The sequence below is a fragment of the Rhinatrema bivittatum genome, chromosome 6, assembly GCF_901001135.1.
Source record: "Rhinatrema bivittatum chromosome 6, aRhiBiv1.1, whole genome shotgun sequence".
NCBI lineage: Eukaryota > Metazoa > Chordata > Amphibia > Gymnophiona > Rhinatrematidae > Rhinatrema > Rhinatrema bivittatum.
In genome coordinates, this window is record NC_042620.1 from 204,208,047 (window position 1) to 204,227,528 (window position 19,482).

Sequence of the window (19,482 nt, forward strand, 5' to 3'; positions counted from 1 at the left end):
ACTCATACTGAATGAGGAAATAATCAACTTGTTTATAACATGACATAAGGCAAGGTATGTTAAATCTTTAAAATATGAAAATAAAGAAAAAGAAAATATAATAAATGCAGGGCCCATCCAGTCTCAAACCGAAGGAATGTTTACATTCGTCCATATACTAATAAACCTCAAATCTGCAATAAAATATCAGATTACTTTGCGAAAAGATCCCATGAGTGAAAACAGAGACTGAGCAGCAGGATTACAGTGGAAAATTATTGCTCTCAGTAGCAAATGAGACTGACAGGGAATTAGGATATTCCTATTCATTATCATCAGGATTTCATACACCTACCTTATGTGAGAATCCATTGCTGACTATACCTCTGGTCTGCAGATGGCACTGTGAGCTGCTTGATCTACCTATCCAGTCCTCCCAGTTCTATGTTTCTCACTTCCCCCCAGCCACCATCTTGCTTCCTGCCTAGATCTGTATTTATACTCAGGCTTATTGTCAGTCAGTTGCCAGAGCATGGTCCTATTTCCTGGTCCTCGTACTCTGGCTCTGTTCTTGTTGCCTGGATCCAGAAGACTTCTTAGTCTTCGGTTTCTGCCTTCAGTGTTCCTGATGTGCTGCAGCATCCTGTTTTGTTCCAGACCTCTCAATCCTTGCTTGTATCAGGGACTACCTTTGTTTCTCATGCCTCGCTGGCCAGTACTACCTGAGGGCTCAATTTGAGAGCAAGGTGTTTGGCATAAGCGGAAGACTTTCTATTGTCAGCTGCCTAAATTTGCCTCTTCTAATATTAAGCTGCTTGTTCTTGGGGCAACCCACAGATGATTAACGTAACATCAGGTTCTAGCAAATATGGACCCCACAGAGCTGGCCTCGTGTTTGGCAACCCAGGATAAACTCCTGAGAGAACTGAATCAGCATTAAGTCTGTGGGAGCAACTTAAGCTCTTGCCTGGAACAAAGAGCTACCTTCCACTCTTATATCTCCTGCAGCTATGGAGCATCCACTCGAAGCCCAGAGTGGTAACACCTCTCTGTTTTTCTGGAGATCCAAAATGCTGCTGGGGCATTCATCCTGGATCCGACTGGCTAATCCATTCTAGAAGACTACAAGAAGCTTGTCTCTGCTACAATCATGTGGAATTCTGGTCTTCCAAAAATGCATTTAAATGCTGTGACAAAAGCATCACAGTCCAAAATCAAGGAGTCCTGTTTTTTCCCAGAATGGGGAGGTCCAGTCCAGAAACTCCTCAGTCAGTAGTGATGATATATACACTACTCTTACATATGTTCAAGAAACTGGGAAGCACTGATTAAAAAAGCCCCAGCAGCATTTTGGATCTCCAGAAAAACAGAGTGGACTTTGTTGATGTTTCCCTTAATCATGTGGCCCAGCATCTCTTAGTCTCAGTCTTCTTTCACTGGCCATCAGGATCAGTGGAGATCCTTGCTCTCATCATCTCAGGAACAGTGTGCAATTTCATTTGCTTGGATTTTGTCCATCTGCACAGAGTTCCTATCCGACCCAATCCTATACCATTTTCTGTTGTCGCCATTGATGGTTGACCCTTGAACCAAGGGAGCAGGCACAATGGGTCACAATGGACCTGAATTTACTAGTGGCTATGTGGCACTCCAAAATTTCATTCTAGATCAATGATGACAAACCTATGGCACACCCTTCAAAGGTGACACGCCATGACTTTTTGGGTGAACCGCTAGTGTCCATCAATACCCAACAACATTATAGGATCTCTCTATTGTGAGTCACTGATTTTTCAGACTTTATACTTCAGGACACTTGCTGTTTTCATCCTGTTTGATTAATGTGCTGTATGAAACTGTTCTTAAATGAATATGTAAAGAATTGTGTCTGTTTTGTTTGGGGGGGGGGGGGGGGTAACACACCAGCAGAGTCAAGTTATGCATGTTTTGAATTTTTAACATGCCAAGCCTAAAAGATTTGCCATCACTGTTCTAGGTCCTTAAATCGCCTTCCTATATAGTTCTCCTGGGGTTACCATGGCTTCAGTTATATAATCCATTCATTGACTGGCGTCCAGGACAGATTGTCTCTTGGTCTCCTTTTTGCTTCTTTTCTTGTGTTCCAGAAACAGGATCTACACGTCCACCCTTGTAGCCTCTGTAGTGGAAATACCATGTCTTTCCAACTCAGTACCATGCTTTTGCAGATGCATTCAGCGAAATGCAAACAGAGATGCTACATGCATTGGGAGTATGATTGTACCATCGAGCTGCTTCCTAGAATTATGCTGCCCCATGGCCCAAGCCCCTTATCAGGCCCAGAAACTAAGGCTATGTCCGAATATATTCCGGAAAATCTGGTTCGAGGCTTCATTTGACTGTCATAACATTAACTAACTACAAATCTTTATTACATAAATACAATGAATCCACCAATAAAGCAAAAAAAAGAATTTTATTCTAACAAAATAAATACATTTCAATATAACCCTAGAGTACTGTTTTCATATGTAAAAGACCTAACCAATCCCATTGAAACTCCAAACAATTCTTTTAATTGTAATACAGTTGCACAATATTTCAAGGAAAAAACCTTAAACATACTAAAAAACATATCTCCCCAGAATTCTAACCAAATTGTTCTACCAAGTAACCCCAAAGACCAATTAACCACCTTTGACACAGTTTCATCTCTTGAAATTGAAGGTATAATTAAAAAAATGAACCCAGCTGCTCACCCAGTTGACCATATTTCAACAAAACTACTAAAAACAGTCACCAATATAGTCTCCAAACCTATTGCCGATATAATTAACCTATCCATTACTAAAGCGAATGTTCCACACATTTTAAAATCCACAATAGTGAAACCAATCACAAAAAAACCACAATCCAATTCAAATGATCTTTCAAACCTAAGATCGATTTCTAATTTACCTTGTATTTCAAAAATTCTTGAGAAAGTAATTAACAATCAACTAACAGATTATCTTGAAAAGCATAGTATCCGTAACCGGCACAACATGGTTTCCGAAAATATTTTAGTACTGAGACCCTTTTAATTTCACTACAAGATATTATCCTCAGACCCGATAACAGCCAAACTTACTTACTAGTCATGCTAGATATTTCAGCAGCCTTTGACACAGTTAATCATAAAATCCTCCTTGATAGACTAAACGAAATAGGCATTAAAGACTCCGCACTGAAATGGTTTAACTCTTACTTAAAAAATAGAACCTTCAAAGTAAAATTTCTTGATAACGAATCACAACCAATCGATCTCCACTATGGAGTACCTAAGGGATCCTTGTTATCCTTAACCGTTTTAATATTTATATGCTCCCATTGTGCATAATTCTATCAGGCCTCGGTCTAACACATTTTGTCTATGCTGACGACGTTCAGATTTTAATACCGATCCAAAAATCTATCGACCAAACTCTTAAGCTCTAGGATACATACCAATCCGCCATTGAAAAGGTATTAATCCAAATGAATCTTTCCCTAAACACTAATAAAACTGAAATTCTATACATCTCACCCAAATTAAGCAAGACTAAAGAGCTTGAAATTCAAGAAGCAGCAAAAAATTACCCCATCTCCCGAGAAGTATGAGATCTAGGGATCCTCAGATTGTGAATTCTCAATGAAATCTTGCGTTAAAAAAATCATAAGAGATAGTTATTTTAATTTAAATATCCTCAAAAGATTAAAACCTATTAAAATCTATTCACAAAAGATTTTAGAACCGTTTTACAAGCACTTGTCCTGTCAAGATTAGACTACTGCAACTCACTATTTTTAGGCCTACCCGCAAATATTACAAGACCATTGCAACTTCTGCAAAATTCAGCAGCTAGACTACTGACAGGAACTAGAAGATCCGAACATATCACCCCAATATTGAAAGAACTTCACTGGCTACCAGTCAAATACAGGGCCCAGCATAAAATCTTGTCCCTAATTCATAAAACCCTCTACAATGAAAAAATTGAATGGCTAACTTCATCACTTCATTTCCACATCCCTTCTAGAATTACTAGATCAACTGGAACAGGGATGTTGCCAATTCCTTCCCCTAAAATTGCCCATCTAAATAATGTAAGAGAAAGAACTCTCTCTATTGCTGGTCCCCAACTATGGAACTCTATTTCACAGGAATTACGATTAGAAGCAGATATCAAATTATTTAAAAAGGGCATTAAAACTTGGCTTTTTAAACAAGCCTTCCAAGAGCTGTTAACATAATGAGTTAAAACTACTAATTTTATACCAAGGTAATGTATATATTTTTTTATTTTATCTCTACTCCTACTATACTGTCTCTCTAATTGATTAAATTTTTAGATTTAGCCTACTATTTTTAATTTACTATTTTATTTTTGTACATTATGAAACTATGTGTCTGCTTCCTTTCTTCTTTTGGAAATGCAAATATTTTTAAATGAATATTCGCTAACTACTGTAAACCGATTTGATATGCTCGCATGAAAATTCGGTATATAAAAATTAAATAAATAAATAAAATCCCCTGCTGGCACAAAATTCTTCTTACAAAAGAAGGATGGATCCCTTACGCCTTATATTGATTACTGGGGCCTCAGTACGCAGCCATGCCCTTTGTAATGCTCCTATTACATTCCAAGCCTTTGCCAATGATGTCTTTTGAGACCTCCTCTCTCATTATGTAGTGGTCTACCTTGACGACATCTTGATCTTCTTCCCAGATCTGGCCACCCACAGGCAGCATGTAGTGGAGGTTCTCTCTCATCTTTGCTGGCATCAGCTTTTCGCCAAATTTGAGAAGTGTGTTTTTTGAACAGAATCAAGTCCACTTCTTGGGACATGTAATCTTGGCTTGATGTTCTGTGATTGACCCAGATAAGATAACAGTAGTACTTATCAGGCTGGTGCCTTTGGAGATCAAGGTACTTCAATTGTTTTCTAAGCTTTGCTAACTTATCTGTGCTTTATTCAAAATTTCTCCAAGATAGTGGCTCCACTTATGACCCTTACAGGTAAGGGGACTCCAAAGAATTCTTAGAACTCCCCAATCTCAGCGGGCTTTCAAAGAACTGAAGCAATTCTTTGCATCAGCTCCAATTCTGCGTTACTTTGAACCATCCAGTCTTTCGTCTTAGAAGTGGATGCCTCCAGAGTTGGCACAGGAGCAATCTTGTCAAAGACCTGATCCAGATTCTCAACCCCACTCATGTGGAGATTGAAGATTCTCTCCTGCAGAACACAACAATGGTGTGAGAAATTGAGAACTCCTTGCCATTAAATAGGCTTTGGAAGAGTGGAGACACCTTTCAAATTGCAGTCCTTACAAATCATAAAAATGTACTTTATATTGAGGCTGTCAAATATCTTAACCCCTAGCAAACCTGATAGGCTATGTTCTTTGCACGATTTATCTCCTATTACTCTAGTTTGAAGAACGTTAAGGCTGTTGCACTGTCACAACAGTTTTCCTCTGGGAAGACCCCTGTACCTTGTGATTAAGATATCATTATACCGGCCTCCAGGATCATCGCAAACGCAGTCAAGAGCAATCGGATGGAAAAAATACACCTGGAATCTTTGATTCAAGTACTTCCTGCAGGGGTTCCCATCGGCGTACTTTTATTCCAGACACCAACAATCCAGATGTTCTCAAATGGGGGTATGATTCCAAATTCTCTGGACACCCAGGAATTATGAAACTTGAACTGATTTCCAGGGTCTTCTAGTGATCTTCTTTGCTCAAGGAATGTACCGTATGACTTATGTCTTGGCCTGTCCATATGTGCAAGAACCAAAATCCTTCATGCCAAACCTTCAGGTGAATCACGCCCACTTCTGATTCCTTCTGCACCATGGATTCACCTCTCTGCAGAATTCATCACAGACCTTCTGATTTCTGCCGACTGTACTGCCACCTCAGTGATCCTGAACCAATTTTCCTGAATGGCACACTTTATTCCCATTTCTAATCTGCTTTCAGCCTCTCAACTGACTGACATCTTTGTTAGGGAAGTGGTTTGTTTCCATGCAATCCTGATCCCTATTGTATCAGATCAAGGTCCCAAATTTGTTGCTAAATTCTAGAGGGCCTTTTGTAAAGATATGGGAATCAACAGTACAGTTTTCATCAGGATACCATCCTCAGACTAATGGCCTTACAGAGAGAAGCAACAAGATCTTGAACAGTTCCTTAGATGTTTCATCTCTGCTCATCAGAACAATTGGGCTAAATTTCTCTTATAGGCTGAGTTTGCTCACAATAATCATGTCAGCGAATCTACAGGGGTTTCTCCATTCTTCACAGTGTACAGCAGACATCATATTTGCCTATCTCCTTCTATTGTGGTTACTGAAATTCCTGCAGCCAACATCTTGGTACAACACTTCCAGAAAACCTGGGCTCAGGTGCATAATTATTTGGAGAAAAGTGAGATGCAGCAGAAGATGTTTGCCAACCATTATTGTAGACGTGAACCCCAGTTTCACTCAGCGACATCTGGTGTCAAAGAATCTATATCTGAGGCTTCCCTATCAGCTTGGTCCCTTGTACATAGGACCATATCCCAGTACTGAGAAAATAAATCATTTTCTCTTAAGATATGGTCATCATTTCATGTCTCCTTGTTTAAGCCAGTTATGCCACATCCTTTCAATATGTAAGGAATGTCTCCAGATCTGGTTCTGGTTGATGATCAGCCTGAATTCGAAGTTGAGAAGATTCTGGATGCTAGCATGTCCCACACATTGCAGTACTTGTCCACTGGAAGAGGAATGACCCTGAAGATAGATCTAGGGTTGATGAATCTGACATCCATGCACCTTATCTTTTGAAGAAATTTCTTGCAAATCAATACAAAGTGCCATCTGGAGGCCATCCCTGAAGAAGGGGGGATGGTGGGAAATTCTGTGAGGATCCACTGCCAACCACCTCCACCGTGTAGGTGGCACTGTAGGCTGCTTGGACTATCTATCCAGTCCTCCCAGCTCTGTGTCCCTCATTTTCGCCCAGTGGTTATCTTGCTCCCTGCCCAGACATGCATTTATCCTCATACTTTTCATTAATCAGTTGCCAGAGCTTGGTCCTTCTTCCTGGTTCTCCTACTCTTGCTCTATCCTTGTTGCCTGAATCGAGAAGACTTCTTGGTATCTGGTTTCTGTCTTCAGCATTCCTGTTTGATCTTTTCATGTTCCTGGTTTCCTGGTATACTCCAGCTTCCTGCTCTTTTCCAGGCCTCTCGCTCCTGGTTTCTATAATTGACTATCCCTGTTTCTTATGCTTTACCAGCCATAAGCACCTGAGGGCTCAATCCCAAGGGGAAGGTGGTTTTACCATCAGTTGCCTTGCTTTGCCTCACCTGATGTTAAGCTGATCTTTCCTGAGGCACAAGAACATAAGATATGCCATACTGGGTCAGACCAAGGGTCTATCAAGCCCAGTATCTTATCTCAAACAGTGGCCAATCTAAGTCACAAGTACCTGGCAAGTATGCAAACATTAAATAGCTTATCCCTTAAGGTAGAAATGTCTAAAAAAAAAAAAAAAAAAAAAAGGAGTTTTCAGCCCTGTCCTTTAGTACCTTAAATTGATAAAGCAACAAGGAAGGTTGTCTAACAAAGCCGTGGAGGCGACAAAATGAGAATTAGATTATTTTGGAAATAAATATATTTTGAGTGGACTAGAGCTGGAGCAGTCTTCAACATAATTTGTCCTGTGATGCACCCAATGACCATTTGATGCTTCTCTATACACACTATAAGAATAATCAAGAATTCTGATTTGATGAAGTTGAGCCCCTGACACAGTCCTATTGTGAGAGGGTGAAACTCGGCCTGAGTCGGGCTTTTTAAAGATATTTATTTCCACAATAAAGAATCCAAAATTCGGACATTTTGGCTTCTAATTCTCATTTTGTCGCCTCCTTTAGTACCTTAAAGCCAGTTGGATTTTCAGAATATCCTCAATGAATATGTATAAAATAGATCTGGATGCAATACAGGCAGTGCATACAAACCTATCTCATACATATTGTTGGTATCCTGAAAATCCATCTGGCTAGGGGTACTCAAGGACAGGGCTGAAACCTCTATACTAACACAAAAGTCAGTTATCTGTTTTATTAAGTCTTGTTTGGACTGGACAAAAAACAAACAAACTTGAATGCGGTAGAGTTGTGATCTTTATGTTTACAGGGGCTGCCATAGCAATCAGGTATAAAAATAAAAATCAAGGAAGGAACTATTGCCTAGCAACCAAAGAACTTGTCGCAGTAACCAAGTATTCTTAATCATTAAAATAAAGACAAGCTGCAAGTTATGGGAAGAAAAACATTTAGCGTTTGGCATTCAGAAGTGGAAAATCCAGAATCATGAATCTGGGATGTTTTAGGATTGACAGAGGATAGAGAATAAGTAGTAAAATAATTAATTCACTCTCTGAGTTTTAGTGATCCCTAAATAACCTGCATAAAATCTATTGTGCAACGGTCATAACCTCCTACCCTAACTCTGCTTACAACTCAGCATCAACTTAGATCAGCCCTTTCCAACTACCTTCAACCCCATTTTCATCTGCCTGTGCTTTTATTTCCCCATTCTCTTATACAGCTTCCTTGCTGGTATAGAATGGCTTAGTTCATGTATCCCTGTATGGAAACTACAATAATTTGATCCACAGTTTATACAGTGTATGGGTTTCTAGACCAGGGGTGGGCAATTCCTAATGAATATGCATGAGAGAGATTTGCAAGCACTCTACCTCAGTTGTATGCAAATCTATTTCATGCATATTCATTTTGGATATCCTGAAAACCTGACTGGTTTGCAGCCCTCGAGGAATGGAATTGCCCATCCCTGTTCTAGACAAGCTGAATTGTACAGAATTAGAAGATAAAGTTCTTCCAAGAGAAGGCAGTTTCTGTTAGTGATATGACTTTAATATGTAAGTGAATGTTGTACTATAGATTTTAGCTGGATAAGTCAGAATTCAGCTAAATTCTAGCCAGATTAAAAAATAAAAATAAAAAAGGCATTCCGGGATGTTTTAGGGAGCAGTTATCTGGCTAACTTAGCTGATTTTTAACTATCACCGTCTAAGGTAGCTAGATAATTTTAGACCTGCTTCTAAACAAGTCTAAAGTTATTCGGCCTTGTGTGACCGAATAACTAGCTACTTAACTAGACATTTTCAAAGACATCAGGTTAAGTAGAACTGTTAAAAAAATTTAAAAAATAGATGTAAATGCCATGGGCCTGCAGCCTGATTCTCTCCTTCCCTCCACAAACATTAGACCATGCACCCTCCACCCCCAAACCCCTGAAAAGTGGGCGATCATGTCCCCAGGGTCTGCAGGTTGGGCTCCTTTTCCAGGTTCTGTAAATTAACACCCCCCCCCCCCCCACACACACACACTCTTGAAGTGGAAATCCTGGTGAGCCCCCACCCCCACCCATCTGTCCCCCATCCACCCCACCAGGAGTAGGGTATAAACTTACCCATTCCAGGTGCTCCAGTGCTGCTTCTGTCAAAAACAACAAAGGAAGCATAAGTTATGCACTATTTACGATTCCATTAGCGCTGAAACCGTAAACCGTGCATAACTTGTGCTTCTAGTGCTGTCTACCCTTTACCCTTACGTCTCTCTCTTCTCTTATCTCCCCCTTCTTCCACTTCCAGGTTTGAAGTTTGAGTTTCAAATCAAAGAATCTGAGACCAGACATGCTTCCCCCTTTGGAACTGTCATTGTTTTTTAAGTTTTTATTTTGTGCCTGCGTTGGTGATGCACTAGTAATTTGTCCTAAAAGCGAAATAAAAAGCAGAGGGAGATATATTCACAGATCTGACAAATTTTGATTTCTGGTGTTGCAGTGCAATATTACCAGACTAGAGAGGATTTTTAACAGCAGCATTTCAATCTTTTATGCTGGACAGTGTTGCCTGATTCATAGCCGGTTCTCTTACCTTTGTCCTAATGGGATAAATGGCATCTTCCTACTCTGCTGATTCTTAGCAGACTTAGCTGCCTATTCTCAGTTTTCTAGTTTGTTGCAGTTGTATGTTAAAAACAGGAAAGTTTAGGTCTTGTGGCAGCTCTTTAATGAAATTATGGATTGACACAATAATGTAGATGCACTTAAGAGCAGAATATTTTCACTTTGAGAATGGTAATTGAATACTCCCCTGCCTGCTTTTTTTTTTTTTTCTTTTCCCTCTTTTCTCCTTTGCCTTTCTTCCTTTATTAAAGCAAGCTTGTGACAGTTAAAAAAAATCTAATTCAAACATTATCGCTTTAAATGTCAGGGAGATCTCATCTCCCTTTACACATAATCAGATATTCCAGTATTTGAAATCTCATAACTCCCAGATATCCTTTTCTCAAGACCTGCATTTGATTGGGATAGAACATGCCAAGCTCCTGTTGGAATGCTTCCTCATACTGTTCGAAGAGCAGAGAGGTGTGTGTTCTAATATACAAAACTCTCCCCATCCAAGTCAAAACAGATTGTTTATAAGCCTAGAGGATCGGTTCCTTACCCTGGATTGCTTTCCTTATACTAACTAATCACTGGGGGCAACTTTCATGTCCGCCACAAACCAGGGTTGAGCATTCCTCCAATGTGGCCTATCAACCCCCCTAAAACTTATTTGCTTAAAATCATTGAGCATTACATATTGAGGGATGTCCGGTGTGATCTGTTCCCCACTAGCAGGAGCTATACTTTCTATGTGTGCAAGCATACATCCTTAGTATAAAATGTTTTACAACACACTGTTTACTGCCTTTGTATAATGTGACATCTGCACCTGTATTGAGGGATGCCACAAAATCTAAGAAGAGTTCAGAAAAAGGCTGCAGTGGAAAATTCCCCATGGAAAGCACGACAGCTAGCAGGTGAAAGCACTCCCTAAGTCAGAGCGCTCAGCAGTTTTGCAGCTGTCTAGGTTGAAGGAGTAAAAGAGGCAGATGCCTGCGTAGGCCGTCAAACTTCAGATAATTCATGTTCTATATATTTCTATGGACGCTACATCCTAGAAGTCAGCCTTAAACATAGCACTGACCCATCCTTCGGAAACAAATTGAAGAGGCTTTACTTTGGTTATTTTTTTTCTATTTGTTGTAATAGAATCAACATGTAACGCTATCTTTTTCTGTATTATTGTGATCTAGCATGAAATACCTACCTTTTACCATATTGTAATCTGCTTTGAAATGGTTGTCTAGCTAAGAAAGGTGGAAGAGAAACCAAATTAAGAAGCCAGTGCCAAAGGTTTCTGTCTTTTGATCTCTTCCTGTTCAGTACCCTGTCACAAATAGATCTACTTCTGATAGCAAGCAGGGCCTATGTCCTCATACTAAACTACTAAGGAATGTTTAACATGCCCTGACTCAGTTGTTTGTCAGTATGTTTATCTTTTCTCACTGAAGAGGTGGAAATTAAGGCTATCTCGTGAAAGACTGACCGCTTCCCGACCCAGGAGAATGGAGGATGTCCTCCCAGTTTGTTCAGGTAGTATGAAACTATCTGATTGTTTGTTTGAATTCAAACAATGTAATTTACTATCTGACAACTCAAGGCCTTTAACATATTCTGGACTGCCCTGGGTAAATTCGGAAATAGAGAAAATAAAAAAAGGTAGGGTCTTCAAAGGGGGTCGAGGAAGAGAGGGGGAAGAGGGAGGGAGGGTAGGTAGAGGGGTAGGAAATTTCCTTCCCAGTCTGCTCCTTAACTGGACTTAATTGGAGCGGACTGGGAGGGAACTGGGGGAGGCCCGATCTCGTCGCCGTGAGTAAACTGGGCAAATGAACCCCACCCTGCGCACGCCGGGTAGCACGTGCACATGGAGGCACACATATTTTTCAAAAATCTACCTGTTAGGGAATAGCCACTGCTATTACTGGCATCAGTAGCATGGGATCTGCTTAGTTTTTGGGTACTTGCCAGGTACTTGTAGCCTGGATTGGCCACTGTTGGAAACAGGATGCTGGGCTTGATGGACCCTCAGTCTGACCAAGTATGGCAATTTCTTATGTTCTTGGTGTTTTTTCTGGAACATCTTAGTGCTATCATTTTGTTTATTCAAGTCTATGTTTAGCATGTAAGCCGCTTAGCATGGCTTGTCCACAATAAAGCATAACGATAATACTATATGTGACAAAACTACCGGTGTAAGTACCTTGGTACAATTGGTCATGAACTACTTCACTAAATGACTACGTCTAATGATATATTGTAACCGAACCTTTGACGGCACCTGTTAGAATGTACTATAGTACACTTTTACCTACATTAAATATGTGCCTACATGTAAACCGTTGCGATGGTATTTAACTTAGCAACGGTATAGAAAAGTTTTTAAATAAATAAAATAAAATGTAATACTGCAGCTTTTTACTCATATTTTAGCACTAATACTGCTCAGGTATGTAAAAAGGACTTTAGTGCAGAAAAGCCCACACTAAAAAATACCACAGTAGGCTTAGCGTGTCTGATGCAAATTGCATGGTAATAGCTTTATTAGCTATTACCCTGTAATGTAAGGAGGTACGCTAGTGGGAAGGCTGCATAGTGGGTCTCCTACTACCGTGAAGGAGTGAATAAATTAATATTAATTGCACTCCTTCACTGTCTGCCAATCAGTCCCTCCACTGTGAAATGTCAATGAAAGGCTCAATCCCCATTCTGAAGGCTGGCCTTTCACTGACATGTGACAGTGAAATGATCAATCGGCTGTCAGTGATGGAACAGCCCTGCTGGAGGATATAAAGTTTTCTCTGGCAGGGGTTCCCAGGTGGGGAGGTGGGATTTGGAGGGCTGGGTAGCTCCATGGCCCAATTTTATTTTATTAAGGAGGGAGGGAGGAGACTGGGGGAGGAACTACTCAGACCCAGACTGCCTCATATCCCCAGACCTGGATCTGCTGGCGACTTTATTTTATTTATTTATTTATTTATAATTTTTATATACCGAAATTCTTGTAGGGATACAAATCAATCCGGTTTACATATAACAGGTATGCCAAAGGCTTAAGGAAAGCCAAGGTTTACATGAAACAGTTTAAACAGAACGATGCCATAGAACAATGAGGTTCTATGGCATCGTTAAGGTTAAGGAGAAAGAAAATAGGGGACTGGGAGGAAACCCAGACCCTATTTTAATGTAAGAGGGAGAGAGGGTGATTTGCCAGGCCAGGCCACTTGGCCTCCCCCCCCCAGCCAACATGACCCACTCAGCCCAGCCAGGCCACATTGGGCCCACTGGGGAGGATAGGGAACTTGGGGGGGGGGGGGGGATTAGCATGAATTGGAATGCAAATGGACCAGGAGTAAAAAAAAAACAAACAACAAAAAAGGTATGCTTTTACAGTTTAATGTGCTTTCTTTTTTTATTCCTGGTCCATTGCATGTCATTAGCTTCCTGCATCCCGCGGGGACTTCACTTTATTTAGCACGCATGTAAAATAAAACATGCACCAAAGTTAACTCCAATTTTAGTACAAGTTATATTACATTGACCCCTAAACTTATCCAGCTAACTATACAGCTGCTCTCAGGCACAACCAGACTTACAGGGTCATTCATCAAAATATGAGAGAGAGAGAGAGAGAGAGAGAGAGAAGCCAGATAAGTTATCTGGCTAATTCTGAATACTAGAAGTGGCTGGATAACGTATCTGGCTAACTTACCACTACTCCAGAATGCCTCTGAAAATCTTCCAACTTATCTGGCTAAATTTATCCAGATAAACAGTTAGTAGAGTAAGTCATAAGTATTCAGAGAGGTGGAAAAAATGTAAAACCTGTGGTTTGTCAGGCTGTGTTTTGAATTTATCCAGATAAACTGTCTGACTATTGACACTTACGGTTCTATTTGTTTGAAAATGTTGTAAAATATCTTAACAGGGTGCAGTATTAAAAAAAACTAAGTCAGAAACATAATATAAGAAGTGCCATGCTAGGTCAGACTAATGGTTCATCGAGTCCAGCATTCTGTCTCTGATAGTGGCCAATTTGAGTGATATGAAAGATCACATCCCTGTTGCTTATTCCCAAACACAGGAGCTAGCAATCCCTGTGCCTGCCTAGCTAATAAAAACTGTCCTGCATTATAACTTGTCAAAACCTTTTTTTAAACTCAGCTATGCTATTAACTTCAACTGCATGCTCCAAAAACAAATTCCATACCTTAAATGTGCATTGACTGAAAAAAAAATTCTCTTAGGAAAGTAAATAAATACTTTAAAATAAAAATAATATTAAATGTAATTTGGTGAAAATGCAAGAAGCCAACATCAGTTTATAAGATAGAAGATGGTACTGAAAATGTTTTATACCTACAAGTAGTCAGATATACCCTATGGCTAAAATTTTCTTTATATGGATGGGAGAAGGCAATTTGAAGGCATTTTCAGAAGGTGAAATCTGTATCCTTAAAACACATTGGCCCCTTGTATTGAGGTTACAAGGGTCTAATGGTTTCTGAGAAGCCTAAGCCTCCCTGACCCAGGTTGTGACTGGGTAACAAGTGAATGGATTAGAGCCTCTTTCCCTTTGCAGATGAGGTTTGCACTTTGCTGTTTGGGCTGGGAAGCTCCACGAAAACATCAGGGTGGGAATAATAATTTTGGTGGAAAACTTCCAAAAGACTTCTGGATGTGATGGCAATGAGTCTGCAAAAGTGGTCTAATGATCCTTGAGAACATGCGAAGACTGCTATGACCTGTGATAGTGTTAAATTCTTTTGGCGGGCGGTGGGCTCGGGAGTTATGCCGCCACATATTTTTCATTCCTTTTGGGGGGAGGGAGTTAGAAGGGTCGTTGAGGATAGGGTCTGCTGACCAAAGGTTTGTTTTTTTGGCGGGGGTGGGGTGGGGGGCTTACCTTGCTATATACTTAATATAGATGGTTAACTTCTAATTTATGCAGTAACACTTTCCTGAATAACTAATTCTCCAACACAATCAGACCTACCTGGCGAAACTTAGCTGGGCTGCACTGATATTCAGCACTCCCCGAAAATGATGAAGCTGTGCCCCAGAACACTCCCATGCTGCCTCTTTTTTTATTCTGTCAGTAAGGGGGCATATTTAAACCAGAAAGTTGTCTGGCTAAATTCCAAATTTAGCCAGACAAATCTTTCTGAATATTTATCTCAGTTTGTATAAACAGTAGAGGTTTTGCAAAATGCTCCTTCTCAGCAGACAAAATTGAAACAGAGTGGGAGTTAGCAGAGTTGCTTACTGTAACAGGTGTTCTCTGAGGACAGCAGGATGTTAGTACTCACACATGAGTGACATCATCACGGAAAACTTCGGTCAAAGTTGCTACAACTTTGATTTGGCATTCTGAGCATGCCCAGCATGCCCTATACCATGTGTCCACGCAGGGTCCCTCTCCAGCCTTACAAAAGAATTATCTAAAAATAATAATAGGCGAAACCCAACTCAGTTGAGTGGCGAGCGGGTTTCGTGATGACTAAAATCCTGCTGTCCTCGGAAAACACCTGTTACAGATAAGCAACTCTACTTTCTATGAGGACAAGCAGGATGGTAGTCCTCACAGCTGCTCCCCAACACAAAAAGAGACCAACCAACACCCAATCCAGGTGCCAACGGGCACAACAATGATAGTGTTGGTAACAAAGGGGGAGACAGCCTGAACCCAAACAACGGGCCCTAGGCGGGAAAGCATTGGGTTGTACATCTCAAACAGATTCCGAAGGAAAGATTGGCCAAACCTACTGTCACATCAGTCATCCCTATCCAAACAATAGTGAAATGTAAATGCATGGAGAGAACTCCACATCACAGCCTTGCAGATCTCTTCCATGGGAACTACTTGCAAGTGGGCCACCAATGCTGCCATGGCTCTGATAGAATAAGCCTTGACATGACCCCTGAGATACAATCCCACCTAGGCATAACAGAAGGAGATGGAATCTGCTAGCCAACTGGATAGTGTTTGTTTGGCAACAGCAATGCCCAATCTATTCCTACCAAAACAAACAAAAAGTTGGGTGAACTGTCCTTGGGCTTCTGTCCGCTCCAGATAGAAGGCTAAGGCTTGCTTGCAGTCCAAACTGTGCAGTGCTTGTTTGCCTTGGTGCGAATGGGGCCTGGGAAAGAAAACTGGCAGGGCGATTGATTGGTTAAGATGGGAGTCCGTCACCACCTTAGACAGGAACTTGGGGATCATGTACAAGACCACCCATCTTCCTGGATCAGGACAACTTTGTTGGACAGCAATAGAAATGATGGCAGAAAAGGAACAAATAGTCCATCCAGTCTGCCCAGGAAGCTTATGGTAGTAACTACCTGCCATACAAGTCACCTTTATAATTCTCAGTTTCCCAGACTGTCAAAGTCAGGGCCTCTGTTGGTTGCTGTTTGAGTCCAGTTCCCAGTTACCTCTTGCCACTGAAGCAGAGAGCAATGTTGGAGTTGCATCAACAGCATAAAGGCTTATTGGTTAAGGGTAGTAACCGCCACACGAGCAAGTTACCCCCATGCATTCTTTTCTTCATTCCCATCCTCTAGCCTTAAGGGATCCACAGTGTTTATCCCATGCCCCTTTGAAATTTTTTACTGTTTTTGTCTTCACCACCTCCTCAAGAAGGGCATTCCAGGCATCCACCACCCTTTCTGTGAAGAAATATTTCCCGACATTGGTTCTGAGTCATTCTCCCTGGAGTTTCATTTCGTGACCTCTAGTTCTACTGATTTCTTTCCAACGGAAAAGGTTTGTCATTGATTGTGCATCATTAAAACCTTTCAGGTGTCTGAAGGTTTGTATCATATCTTCCCTACACCTCCTCTCCTCCAGGGATACATATTTAGGGCCTTCAACCTCTCCTCATAAGTCATTTGATGGAGACCCACCACCATTTTGATCGCTCTTCTCTGGACTGCCTCCATCCTGTCTTTGTCCCTTTTGAGATATGGTCTCCAGAACTGAATACAGTTCTCCAGGTGAGGCCTCACCAAGGACACATCCATTGTTAGGATAATATGGGTAGGAAGACTTTGAAAAGAGATCCCCCATTCTAGATTTGAAAGTACTTGGCACCAGGATGAGTCCCAGAGGGGCGAGGGGACTTGGATGCAATCTTGGAGGCTTTGTGTGGCCTGGCACCCCTGCGACCTCAGGGCCCCTTGGGCTCTGCACACATGTAATTATGTCAAGGGAGTGAAATGGATAGTTGTGGAAATATGGCCCAACAGCCTCAACATGTGCCAGTCGGATACCTGCTGGCTCTGCAGAATCTTGGCCTCAGCCGTGTCTAGCAGGGCTCCTATGAAGTCCATTTGAAGTGACAGGCCAAGATGGGGCTTTGGGTAGTTGATGACAAACCTTAGTGACTCCAACACCTGGATGATCAAGCATATGGACCTGATGGCCCCTGACTGAGATGTGCTCTTGATCAGCCAATCATCCAAATAAGAGAAAACATGTACCCCCAGACTGCAGAGGTGCGCCGCAAGCATGGCCAAGCATTTTGTGAAGACTCATGGGGCTGACGCTAGCCCAAACGGCAACACCCAGTACTGGAAGTGCTGTTTTTCCACCACAAATTGGAGATACTTCTGGTCCAAAGCAGGCCGAATAGGCCAAGATTAGAGCTCACCAACCGTGATACTGCAGCTCCATGGAAAAAGAGAAACTGGAGCGGGACTCCACGTGGACATATGGTATAGGGCATAATGGGCATGCTCAGTGTACCAAGTCAAAGTTCTAGAAACTCTGACATAATTTTTCTGTATTGGAGCTCCATCTAGTGATGTCACCCACTTGTGAGGACTACCATCCTGCTTGTCCTTGGAGAAGGGCTGGTGTCATGTTGATCCCTTCCTTCATGCACTCAGAAGATTATTCTAGGAAGTTCTCCAGATGTTCCTCAGACAACACATGCATCACAATTCACCTTACCCATATGTGCGCCTCTATTGAGGTTTCCTTTAGAGAAAACTACATAAGGTACAGAGTATGCCCCAAAGTATTTTTAGTCATAATAATAATAATAATAGCAATGTCTTGGAAAACGATGGCAATCATGCACACCCAACAATGAAATTACTGACCCTCACACTTCCACGACTACCCACAGATATTCGTTCATCTTCATCTGAAGCCTATGGAAGATAAAGGGTAGGAGAGTGAAGGCAGAATAAAAAGGTATAAAAGAACAAACTATGCAGGCAAAGGAAACCCTGTATGCAAATAATAAAACAGATAAAATGGAGAAAAATGAAATTCATGAAAATCTCTTCAGTACTTGTTTCCTTGAAAAGATATTATATCATGCCATTTAATTATATCAAACAGTGTATCTTTTTTTCACACAGGTTATCAAATACTTAATTGACTTCAGCTCATGTAGATATAGTAGGGAAATTTTAAGTACCAGGAACATCAAGCTACTTTAAACAGCAGAGGATGAAGCTCAGAATATATTTCAGAAATGCTGTGATAGAATTGATGGTGTGGATGACGTCTTAAGCAATTTCACCCAAATACTCTTAGAATTTTAAGACTGTATCTAATTGGAAAGTTCAGAAATACAAAATGGTCCCTCAATCCTTGGTATTTAAAAAGCCAATATTAATTCAATAACTGGTTCACAAATCAGGTACAAGGCATAAGGATTGGGCTTCTTAGTGAACATATTTAGAAGAAAATTGGACAATTTCATGTACAATAGGATAGCAATCAACACTGAATAGGTTTGCTACTATTCAGTCTACAAACCATGCAAAGCTATAATTTCATATACCTTTAGCTCTTACTGACCTAGGATATCTGTATGTCCTAAACTGTTTGCTTACATGGCAGTACTTTCATATCTTGTATGAATGGAAGTAAAATGAGCTAAATAAATTCAGGCTTTTTATATTACAGTGGCTATAAAAAGTCTACTTCTTTTCAAAACGTTCACCTTATGTTGCCTTAAGCCTGGAAGTAAAATACATTAAATCAGTGTTTGTTCCATGTAGCCATACTTCCTATCCCACAACTGCTGAGTAAAATATATATTCCTGAATTAATTAAAAAACAAAGTAGAAATAAAAGCATTGAAAAGCTTGGTTGGATAAGTGTCCACACCCTTGTATTTGTGTAGCAATCCTAAATACCAGTTGCCTTCGAAAGCACACAGCAAGTGAATTGCCCTGCCTGTGTTAAATTATACTGATTCACATGATGACAGGATAAATTCAACAGTTCCTGTTAGTTCTAGATTCCTTCTCAGGGAGAACCGAGGAATGAGTTCTAGACCTCTTGGCCTTCTGAGAGTGGATTTGAATACTATAGATTGGTGAGGCAACTCCTCTTTTTAAATCTAGGAGTCTTTTAGACAAGATAGCTCCTGTTAATAAGAAGATTGACACGCTCTATCGAGAGGGTGTTCTCACACATCCTGAATAACTTCGTGGGCTGGGACTGCCATGAATTCCCTAGGGAGCTCCATGAACAGGAAGATGCCCAGCACTTTATGTATGGTTTCA

General features: G+C 40.8%; 1 protein-coding gene across 20 annotated transcripts in view; it reads right to left on the reverse strand.

Annotated features, from left to right (window-relative positions):
* Window positions 1–19,482, reverse strand: part of LRRFIP1 (LRR binding FLII interacting protein 1) — a 359,409-nt gene that overhangs the window by 163,255 nt on the left and 176,672 nt on the right. For 10 of the 20 annotated variants that reach the window (XM_029606446.1, XM_029606427.1, XM_029606435.1 and 7 more), the window contains one exon: window positions 18,061–18,111. The exons of the other annotated variants lie outside the window; for them this stretch is intronic. In XM_029606446.1, coding sequence (XP_029462306.1) covers window positions 18,061–18,111 — 51 coding nt within the window. The remainder of the gene's footprint in view (window positions 1–18,060; window positions 18,112–19,482) is intronic. 20 annotated transcript variants of the gene reach the window in all.